General features: G+C 37.3%; 1 protein-coding gene across 9 annotated transcripts in view; it reads right to left on the minus strand.

Annotated features, from left to right (window-relative positions):
* The window catches only part of Mast2 (microtubule associated serine/threonine kinase 2), a 142,409-nt gene that overhangs the window by 83,169 nt on the left and 46,957 nt on the right, over positions 1 to 12,283 (minus strand). Inside the window, exon 1 of one of the 9 annotated variants that reach the window (XM_051188526.1) lies at positions 969 to 1,111. The exons of the other annotated variants lie outside the window; for them this stretch is intronic. Within the exon in view, the coding sequence (XP_051044483.1) occupies positions 969 to 1,018 (50 nt within the window). The 5' untranslated portion in view covers positions 1,019 to 1,111. Of the gene's footprint in view, positions 1 to 968; positions 1,112 to 12,283 lie in introns of those variants that run through there. 9 annotated transcript variants of the gene reach the window in all.

Below are 12,283 nucleotides of genomic sequence, written 5' to 3' on the forward strand. Positions count from 1 at the left end.
AAACTCCATTTAAAAATTTATGCTCAGCTAGATAGTCATATTGACTTTAAACACTATTTCAATTGATTATGCTTCCTTTTGTGATCTTTTTACTCTAGTCTCTGGTAAATCAAGTTTTGGGTTTTTTGCTATTGTTTTCTTTAAAGTATATGAATATGGCAATTGGAATTCAAATGAGTGCTATTTTCTAGGGACTAGTAGAAGTAGTAATTCAAGGAATGAGCATGATAAGGGCTTTAACCTACAAAAAGTCACTGTAAGCACTAATACCCAGGAAGACAGTATGCTCCCTCCACTCTGGGATTTAAGGCATGGCTCAAACATACTGAGGAAATATGGACATTAGGATTCTTTCCTCATCCATGACTTACTCAATGATTTTTCCAAACACTTCTTTTCTAAATAAACCCGAGCAAATCTTGAGGAAACCACCCTGAAAATAGAAACCACCTTATTTCTCAGCTTTAAAATCTTCACCTCATAGTTTCCGTCTAAGGCAAACGATCCCACTTGGATCTGCAAGGGAGACCTGAGGTTAGGAGCTGATAGGCCAAGGGTTGAAATACAACCCACCACACCCTGAGTCAAAGGAGGAATGCTTTTCATTTCCATTTTTGTTTTTGTTTTCTCATTCTTGAGACTTTTATTTTCAACTTTAATAATAACTTTACAAATTTGCTTTCAAGACAAGGGGAAAACTATGATTATTGTTAACCCAGATTCCCCAAGCACCTAAGAACTCCTAAAATTACATCTACATATGAATCCAAAAAGAAAAAAAGAAAAAAAACACAGGTCGCTACTAAGGACCACTCTTTTGACCTTGAATTGACAAAGTCAGCTCCACCCTCTTCCTAACAGACATTTCCCATGCAGAGTCTTCATCCAAGCAAATGAAGGAGTTAACTTGGCATTAGTTCTTTTTCTGACACCTGCCAGTTTCGAGTCAGAGACCCCAACCTCCTTACTGAATCCGTAGGCACGGTGCTCCCAGTCTCTCTCGCCTCCGTTTCATCATTCTCCTGCCTACTCAAGAACTGCCTCTCACACTGGAATCTCAGCAGACACTTCTCTCATACAAGGGGCATTTTAGCCCATGAAAACCTAAAAAGGTTCTCAAAACTCATGGGTAACATTGAGGTTTTTTTTTTTTTCAAAAAACAAAGTAACCAGATTGGCAGTCAGAATCCCCTCACAAAAATCAAGAGCCCAAGAGAGGGAAAAGTTCCAGTCCCCAAATGAATCAGCTGTCCTCTGATCTGCCTGACATCATTCACACTCAGCCTGCAGCAAATCAGAGACCCAGAGAGCACCATGTTCCCTCATGGTCACAAGCACCCTCCCCCACAAATCAGCTGTACCCTCCTACTCTCAGACTTGGCAGCAGCAAAGGCTCTGGCTGAAATTAAAAATACCAACTTGAAAACTCACACTGTGTCAGAAATACTATTAACCCAGGAGCCATGGGGCAGCACACAAACAGCTGTTGCAAGGGGTAAGGGATTGGATGAAAGCCTCTTACAGATCCCAAATTGGTAAATTAAAGAGCTAAGAATAAGTAGGTATTTTGGCAACACTATTCATTCTCAAAACCAGGCCTGGTGGAAGATAACAGGACTTTAATTTTAAGATTCTAAGCATAGTCATTACTCAAATTCTAAAACCAACCAATTTAAATATTTTCATTCTTTCTTTAAATTTTTTACGTCAATTTTAATTATTCTCTTATCATTTCAATAACCTTGGTGAGAAATGAGGTAAGAAAATAAGTCCAGGCATGGTGATACCTAGACTTGGGAAGTAGAGGCATAATGATCAGATTCACGGTCATCTTTACCTACACAGCAAAATAAGACCTGTTTCAAAACAATACAAACAAACCACTGTAAGCCCAGAAACTAATGTAATTTGATCTAATAACTGTACAGAAACCATTTGCATTAAAGACATGTAAGACTTTAATGTAGATGGGTGTTGGTGGTGCACGCCTTTAGTCCTAGCACTCGGGAGGCAAGAGTCAGGGGGGTCTCTGTGAGTTTGAGGCCAGCCTGGTCTACAAAGTGAGAAAGCGAGTTCCAAGACAGCTGGGGCTGTTACACAGAGAAACCCTTTCTCAAAAAAATTTTTAGAAAGGACTTTAATGTAAACTACTTATATATACTTTAGTTTTCCATCTGTAAAATGGACGAATAATATGTAAAACAGAAAGTGCACAGCACAGAGAAAGAACTGTGGAGATGTTGGTTACTATTACACATCTTTCTGTTTCAAATAAAGAGACACACCTGAGTAATAGTAAATCATCTGAGAAAAACAGCCCGATCTGTAGAAAGCTAAGCAATCAAAGGAAACTGTACAGGAGCTAAAGAGTAAGAAGTCTCATCCCTTGCTCTAGAGCTCCAGCCAACTGTGACAGACTCTTAACCCATCTACACAGCAAAGTATGTCCAACTATTCTCCAGGTTAACGTCAAAAGATAAATTTATACTCTAACAAGTGATTCTGCAACTGCAGGTTTAGTCACTCATCAAATCAAGGGAGGAGGGCAGGATCAACCTTTTTTTTAAAGGGGGAAACAAAATATAGTGTGTCACAGTATTATACACAATAAGGTTAAATGCTGTTTTATGAAATTACTTTGTTACAATTACTACTGAACTATATAAAATGTGTGCAAACATGTATGATAAGATATAATGTAAAATGTTACTAAAAATCTAAAACATTTGAGCTGGGTAGTGGTGGTCCATTCCTTTAATCCCAGCACTTGGAGGCAAGAGGCAGGTGGATCTCTTTGAGTTCGAGGCCAGCCTGGTCTACAGACCAAGTTTCAGGACAGCCAGGACAAATCCTGTCTCAAAAAACCAAATAAATACACAAGTTTCTGCCCAATATTTTCCAGTTCTTTAATATCCAAACCAAAATGACATAAAAATCAATCTTTATTAAGTGCTTAGTCAGTAAGTTAAAATCTAAGTATTTCCCAGACAATTCCCATATACTCACAGAAGCCCTATAAAATATGTACTATTAATATTACCATTATTTCAAACAACACTAACAACCCAAAACCAAACAGGAGAGGAGTAAGCCATATTGGTAAACTGAAAAATCAACCTCTCCTCAATTCTTATGCTTAATTTATGTATGAATTTTATTAGCCTAAAATATCCCTATCTTCAGTTTCTGAACCAAAGCACTCTGTCTCTACAGTGATAGAAATTTCTGAGCTACACTTTTCAGTGAAAGTGTCTGACATCAACAGCAAACAAATCTTTCTCTAGATTGCTTTGCACTAATAACTTCAGGAAACTTAACACAACATTGAATTTCTTTAATAATTTTGAAAATGGAAAGTATTTATGATCTTAGAGAATATTAAGTCATATCTTATATCCTTTATTTAACATCAAAGAGGATACTACTTTTACCTCCAGAGTTTATTACACCACCAGACAGAATACTGAGGTCCATATACCAATATCCCTGTGCCTTTGCCAGGATTGGGAGGACCTAACACTTTATTGAACTAACAGGGTTCAAATGTAGCACAGCAAATAAAATGTCCAACTTTTCCTATTCATTCATAGAAATAGTTGCAGACTATGTTATCACTCAAATTAGGGGGAAAGGGCCTGTGGGATATATCATTCACTTTAGAGATCTGCTAAATAGTACAAACAAAAACTAAGCTCCTTATAGAAATGAAGCTGCCTCTATCACAAGACCTAAGCATCTACACTGGCAAAATGGAATGCTAAAATTCCACCCAAGAGCTAATTGTTTGGAATGCAGGAAGATTACATCTTTTTTCTCTCTCCTTAAAAGTATGGAGGGAAAACTATCAGAATTCCACAAATGTGATAAAAATAAACCAACAAACAAACAAAACTGGAAACTTCAGAAAGAGAAAGAATTCTGTCTGAGAATAATGACTATCTAAGCAGAAAAGGGTCTAAGAAACAAGTGAAAAGATAAAATAACCCATGACATTTATCCACTTAGGAATCACAAATACAATTGATGTCTAACCTAGAAAATTATATTCCTCTGGTGGTTTAAATAAGAATGACCCCATAGGCTCATATATTTGAATACTTCCAGGAGTTGCACTATTTGAGAAGGGTTAGGATAATAAGAGTTGCCTTGGTTATTGTATGGTCTGTTCACAATGACTAAGACACTTCTAGTAGAGTAAACACCAACTTACCTGACTGCATTTTGTTTCAATTATTAGTTACACCGGTACTTATACTACAGGTCAGTGTTCATACAGTTATGTGACATTTTGGAGAATTAAGGAATTCATATTAATAGACTATGTTTACAATATAAGCCTACATATAACATGTAAGGCAAGAAATCAATACTCTATACTAAAAAACACTTAAAATTAGAATTATATCTAGCTTTTTAAAAGCATACATTAGATTTAGAGCTGATGGGTGAAAACAACAGAACAAGTGGTCACTGGATAGGAAAGAGTATAAATAACATTAACTTGGCTACGTGTGGTAGCACAAACCTTTAATCTCAGAAGCAGGAAAGGAAGATCTCTTAGAGTCAAAAACCAATAAAAAAGTACCTGGTAATAAGAAAACTCATGCCTAACCTTTTATAAGGTATTATTATTCATCTATATAGATTACAATAGGAACAGAAATCAAAAATAACAAATTTTATTGTGTGTGTTATTGAGTATCTTGAAGATGAAATCAAGGAGTAAAAGTAAGAAACTTCTCATTAGCTTAACTTGATACAAAAATATAGTACTTTTTGAGAGAAATAGTTAAAGAAAAACTTCCAACTTTAGCATTAACCTACTAGCAAACTTCTACTTGTAGCTGACTGAAAATACTGAAATAGAACTAGTTATTCTTAACAAAATACATGAGGCAACAGCTTTCAGATATATATATATATATATATATATATATATATATATATATATATATATATGGAATCTATAACTGAAGGGGCCAGGCATGTCAGCACACACCTACATGCCAGGAATTCAGAAGGTGAAGGCAAAAGGAACAGTAGTTTAAGCCATCCTCTTCTTCAAAGAGTTCAAAGCCAGTCTAACATACAGAAGACTCTGCCCCACAAGAATAATTAAAAAAAAAAAATCAAAATCCATGCCTGTTTTTCTATTGCATAATAAATAGCCAAAAACCTAGCCACTTAAAGTAACACATATTTATTTGCTTACAATTCTTATTACAAACTCAAAAGCAGCCTAGCTATGTTTCCTATTTAGGGTCTCAGAAACCTATAATCAACATATTATCTGGGCTACTTTTTTCACAAGGAATCTTGATTCAGAAAAAAATCCAAATCTAAGTTCAGATCACTGGAAGAATTCACTTCCTTGTGGTTTTAAGGAAGACAACCCTAGCTCTTTGCCAGCTATCAACTCTAAATTACCCTTATATAACCTAGAAGAAGCTACTTAGTTCCTTTTTACATGATGTATTAGTTACTTTTTCTTATTGTTATGATCAAATACCAGTTAAGAGCAGATGAAGGGAGGAAGGCTTAACAGTCCAGTCCAGTGTAGCAGATAAGTTGAGGCAGCAGAAATGAGGAGTAGGTGTCACACTGCATCCACAGTCAGAGAAGAACGCTAATGTTCAGCCTACTTCCTCCTTTTTCAACCAAGCCTGAAGTCCCCGGCCATAGAATAGTGCCATCCACATTTGGTGTTCCTAGATTAATCCACTCTAGAAACTCCCTCACAAGCATGACCAGAAGCTTGTTTCCTAGGCAATTCTACATTATCAGTTTTTGCAATCTATATTAACCATTACACTTAGACCTTTGCCAAGATGGATGCTTACTTCATTAAACCAGTACAGACAGCCTATGATGAAGTGTATAGCTACACAATACTATATGTGTTGTAATATAGCTACAGAGGCTGGAGAGATGACACAGCAGTTAAGAGCACTAGCTGTTCTTCTAGTGGACCTGGGGTTCAACTCCCAGCATCAACATGGCAGCTCCTGTTCCAGAGGATCTGGCACCCTCACACAGGCATACACACAGGTAAATAAAAACAAATGAATCATGGGGGGGGGGGGGAGAGTGCAATATGGTTACAAGAGTGACATCCCAATGACCTGAAAATGTTTTGCCATATCTTATTAGGAAACAACAAACAACTCAGTACCTTTAATATTGACTTCAATTGTCTAAAATACTCATTTAGTAATTACATTGCTTTAAAATTTGTTATCAAATATCTTATGGATCAATGTAGTACCCCTACTCCTCCAGACAGGGTTTCTGTGTAGCTCTGGCTGTCCTAGAGCTTGCTCTTTAGACCAGGGTGGCCTTGAACTCACAGAGATCAGCCTGCCTCTGGCCCACTCCCGAGTGCTGAGATTAAAGGCACTGCCGCCACTACCACCTGACAGGATCAATATAGTTTTACAAAAATATTCATGTTTTATATTTATTCTGGACTCCCTTTTTAAGATTTATTTTATGTTTATGCACACAGTGTTTATGCATACAGTGTTCATGGAGGCTAAAAGAAAAGTATCAGATATCCTGGACTAAAAATTGCTTGTAAGTCATCATGTAGGGCACAGTTTCTCAGCTTATGAGGTCTCAACCCCCATGGGAGTTGCATATCAAATACCCTACATGAGATATTTACATTACAATTTACAACAGTAAAGTAGCAACAAAAGTAATTCTATGGTCGAGTCACCACAACATAAGGAACCATATTAAAATGTCGAAGCCTTAGGAAGTTTGAGAACCACTGACTGATGTAGAGGATAGAAATCGAACCTAGGTCCTCTGGAAGAACAGCCTGTGCTTTGAGCCACTGAGACATCTCTCCAGCCCCAACCCTGACTCTTTTTACATGTTAATTCCTAGTTATTTTTAGTACACATATTGAATAACAAGATTAGCATGTCATAATATTAAGCCTCTGAGTGATTATTTAAAATCAGGTATGGGACAGGGTGGGACAGAGAAACCTCCCTTTACATGTGGCACCTGAACACTCACACAAAGCCTGAGAAAGCTTTAAAAGGATTTTAAACAAACAAAAGGACATACCTTCTTGGTAAACTTCTAGGTTGTTTGCTAGTAGCAAACACAGCTCCTTTAAGAGACAGCTTCCAGGTTCAATACTGGCAACAGGGATGGCTCTTTCAGGAGGTCCTGATATGGAACACTTAAATGGGGTTTGTGGGCAGCAGGCTGCATGCTACTTAGTAACTGCTTCCCAGAGTTATGGTGGTAAGCATGACTCTTGCTGGTACCTCCACCATGAGACTAGACACTCAGAGAACTGAGGAGAGGCTAAAAGCAATGTGCTAGTGCCATTCCCTAAAGCTGAGCAGTGAAGGCAGCAACCATCCTGCATGAGGTAACCCAGTCACAAAAAGAGGAACATGGCATGTGCTCACTCATATATGGATTTTAGTAGACACAGAGCAAAGATCACCAGCCTACAATCCACACCGCCTGAGAAACTAGGATACAAGGAGGAACCTAAGAGATTCATACAAGGTCTCTCACAGAAGGGAAAAGGGACAAGATCTCCTGAGCATATTGGAAGTGGGGGTGGGCAGTGAGTGGAGAGGGAGTTAGGAGAAAGAGAAGAGGAGGAGAGGAGAGGAGACCAGGAAGATTGAGTCAGGGGACAAATAGACAAAAGCAAAAAAGAAGAGATACCATAATAGAGGGAACCATTATAGGTTTAAAGAGAAAACTGACTCTAGAAAAATGTTCAGAGACATACAAGGATGACCCCAACTAACAATGAGATTGATAACTCACTTATATGCCATCACAGAGCCCTCATCTAGTAGCTGATGGAAACAGAAGCAGACACCCACAGCTAAACATTGAGCCTGGAATGAAGTTGCAGAGAGGAAGGAGTGATAACAAAAGGGGTCAAGAACAGGCTACAGAAACCCACAGAGACAGCTGACCTGAACAAGGGGGAGCTAATGGACCCCCAGACTGGTAGCTGGGAAACCAGCATTGGGAGACCCCCTGAACATGGGTCTCAGAAGGCCTGGGCAGTCTAAGGGACCTCTGACAGTGGAACCAGGACTTTGAGAGCACATTCCCCATGGAGGGATACTCCCTTAGCCTAGAGGCAAGAGGGAGGTCCTAGACCCTATTCCAAATGACCTGACAGATTTTGATGATCCCTCCTGGATGATCCCTTCATGTGGGTGGGAGGGGGGGGGGCATTGGAGAGGGGACTGGGATCTATATGTAAAATACGGAAAAATATATACTTATATAAAGATTCATCTCATGCAACCAAAAAACAATACAGACAGGCAATGAAGACAGATTCAGACTGGGGGGGGGAACAAAAAACAACAACAAAAAACCCTCTAAATGATTACAATGTGTTTAAAAATGTCCATAGCCTTGGGAGAGAGAAAAGGGTAGAGACAGTCATATAGTTTTTAAATGATTTAAAAATAATAAAATAAAATCCTTAACAGAACAGAGTAACAAGAATATATAAGCCACATAAAAATGGAAAATACACAGAGTCTGGATTATGTGTATTATGATGTTATCTTTAAAATTCTTTAACTGCTAAGTAACCTTGGATTATAAAAACTGCAATATTAAACTAACCTACATATTTTTTAATTATCTTGATTTCAAAACTTAAGTCTAAAGATAAAACACTTTGGGACAGAAGTTTTGCTTTTATTTCGACAAGAAATGAGAGGCCATGGATTCATTCTGGGATTAAGAAAAATCAGGTTTGGGCTGGGTAGAGGTGGCACACACCTTTAATCCCAGCACCTGGGAGGTAGGCAGATATCTATGAGTTTGAGGCCAGCCTGGTCTACAAGAGCTAGTTCCAGGACAGCCTCCAAAGCCACAGAGAAACCCTGTCTCAAAAAACCAAAAACAAAAAACAAAAAAAAAAAAAAAAAAAAAAGGAAGGAAGGAAGGAAAAAGAAAGAAATTCAGGTTTGACTGAGGAAGACCATCTGAAAAATCTCCCACTGATAGCCCACATGATCCAACATTACACAGTGCCTCTGCTACAATTTCCTCTGAGTTCTACATCCAACATAGTTTCAAGGCTGCTGGCTGAGATGATCCAGCCTCTAAGTCAGGACTTGACCATAATTCTAAATTTTTTTCAGGGTCCCTCAATATCACCAAAGCCAACCAATTAACAGGCTAGAGAACTATCCCCAAATTCCCAAAATATTGTTTATAAAATGTTTGTTTCCATTTAAGGGGGATTGGTTACAAATTGTTATTGGTCATAGTCAATCTCTTTCCAAAAGAGATATGATATAAAAATGATAGAAGGGAAGTATAGATTATTGAATCCACTTTAATTAAAAAAACCTGTTAATCTCAAAATATTTTACATTAGTATGGATTTTAGTTTACTGATATAAATTTAAAGTTACTTTGTTATACTGATATATATTTCTAATCTTGTAATGTATATTAAGAAATACAGATTAATAATCATTTACAATATTCAAACTTAAGGTCATGTTAGATTTTCTAGATATACAAAGATATATTTCAGATACATAGGTATTCTTCAAACATTTCAAAGACCTACAGAATATGACACTAAAATGTTTTAATAACTTAAGACTTTTGATGACAGTAAGACATGCCTGCTCGCGGCAGCACCAATGTACTCCAGAGAAGATGATGGGCATCAAAGAAACTCTGTAGAGAGGTTAGTTTCTTTATGGCAAAAGGTAGGCATGTGAACAAAGAAACTACACTTGCTTCTCCAAACTGAACCAGTAGGACACAAGAAAGGCACTGCCAAGCTTTGCCAAGACAGGGTAGGACAGTCCTTCAAAATTCCCTGCTTCATAGGAAAGTCTATCAGATATTCTACAGGCCTTGGGTGACTGTTTAGGCAGTCAGCTGCTTCTGTCATTACTCATATTTTTCTGGAATTCATTTGTCTGCACTTTCTGCTTACTCAGATAATATTATTTCCTTCTCAGGTCTTTGGTGGAGTTGAAGACTAGGTTTTTATTATTATAGTTTTTCTTAGTTATGACAAAAAGACAAATCAGATATAAAACTTTAGACTCATCAAGACAGATAATAAAATAATTTCTCTAATTTTTGTCAAATACAAACAGACTAGATATTGTAAATGTAATTCTTACTTGATTAACTGTCTTACATGTAAATTTTACTATATTAAAGTTAAAGCCTTCCTTTTTGATTAGACAGAAAATGGGAAATGCTGAGAGAAGATCCTTCCATATGCTGTGAAGTTGTATTGCTATCATTGATTAAATAATAAGGCTGATTTGGCCTATAGTCAGGTAGAAAAAAGCTAGGTAAGAAAGCCAAAGGGGTAAAGAAGGAGAAAGAAAGGCAGAGTCAAGAGAGATGTGAGTCAGACACCCAAGAAGCAAGATGCCAGAGAACTGGTAAAACCACATCCACATGGCAATTCATAGATTAATAGAAATGGGTTCATTTGAATGTAAGAGCTAGTTACTAATAAGCCTGAGCCAATACGCCAAACATTTTGCAATTAATATTAAGCCTCTGGGTGATTACTTAAAAACAGCTATGGGGCTGGGTGAGACAAAGAAATCTCCATTTACAATGTCACATTTTAGGTTTGTTTTCTCTATAATTATATTCATCATGTTTTTTAAATCAGATACACCATTACCTTCAGAAAGAGCTATTTTATAAACAGTTTGTTCAAATCTTGAATTGGCTTTACTGTTTTTTCCCTTCTTTTTGGGGGCTGGGTGGGGCAGCGTTTGTTTCAACACAGGGTTTCTCTCTATATATGTTGTCCTGACTGTCCTGGAGCTTGTCCTATCGGTCAGGTGGCCTTAAACTCCACAGATCCACCTGCTTCTGCCTCCTCAGTGCTGGAATTAAATGCAGGTGCTACTACCACCCAACTGTTTTGTATTTACATGGTATTAAGCAATTTAATTCATCTGTTAATTGTATCCTCTTAATAGATTTTTATCAGAACTTTTACATTTTAAAGTTACTGGTAAAATAACCATAATTATTTCACATCTCCGTCATCTACAGAGACCCTCTTTCATAGTTATAAATCAATTAGTAGCCAGAGTCTGTGTTCTCAGCAAAGAAAGCTTATCTCAGCTACAAGGCACAGGAGTCATCAGGTATTTAAAACTATTGACATGTCAAAGAATAGACTCTTGGGCACAGGCTTCCAGTGGTATCATTAGGACAATTGGAGAACTTCCAGATCATTCCAGTAGACTGAGTCAGAATTTCCAGAACTCTTTTTAGTAGAGAAGCAGACTGCTAACATCTAAACCAGTAAAATAAAAATTAATATACAGGACTGAATAAGCTGAGGAGGAATGACTATAGTTACTTGTCCAAAATATTCATTTATTTTCTAATATATAAAAGAAGCCCATTATCTTTCTCTGTAGGCTATTTATAACCCTTCAGTTTGTAGCCTCAATTCTTGAGTAATGAAACACTGATAAATCACTCCAACTAGGATTGAGAAAGGCTTCCTAAGTCTCCTCACTTTTCAAAGCAATATAGTTAGTTATCTGAATAGGAATTAAAAAGTCTCTCTCTCTCTTTCTCTCTCTCTCTCAAATAACTGTAAACAGTTTTGCAAGTGAGAATTTGCCTCTAATGTCACATTTCAGAATGATATTTGTTCAATCAGGTTTAAAAAGACATTTTAAAGGAGGTACAGATAATTCTGTGTGACCAGTACAAATAAAATCTTCCCAGGAAAACTGGCCTGGCACTTGACTTATGGAGTCAAATCCTAACAGCAAGTATGGAAAATCTTTTCCTGGAATGGCCAGGGCTTGTATCTGAGACCATGAAAGAAAACGAATCCACCAATCCAATGGAAAATTCCTTAGAGGCTTCCTATCCTCAAAATAGAAATAATGGAAGCCTTCAAATTTTCATGAGATTTTTTTAAAGTAAAAATTTTACTTATTTTCATTGATGTGTATGTGCCTGATTGTCATCTGTGCACCATGTGCATGCACGAACCCTCAGAGGACACACAAGTGTCAGGTCCTCTGAGAGTACAGTTACAAGTGTTGGTGAGCCACCTGATGTGGGTGCTGGGAACTGCAGTCTTCTTGCTAGAGCAGCAAGTGCTCTTATCACTAACCAACCAATCTGAGATTTGTTATGAGTTAAAACAACATTAAAAGGAATATGGTTAAGAACAGGTAAAAGGAGGGGACAAAATAAGAAGTAAAGGGAGGAGAGGATAGAATAAAATTTGAACACTAGGTATTTCCAA

This window comes from Phodopus roborovskii, unplaced genomic scaffold (genome assembly GCF_943737965.1).
Source record: "Phodopus roborovskii unplaced genomic scaffold, PHOROB, whole genome shotgun sequence".
Lineage (NCBI taxonomy): Eukaryota > Metazoa > Chordata > Mammalia > Rodentia > Cricetidae > Phodopus > Phodopus roborovskii.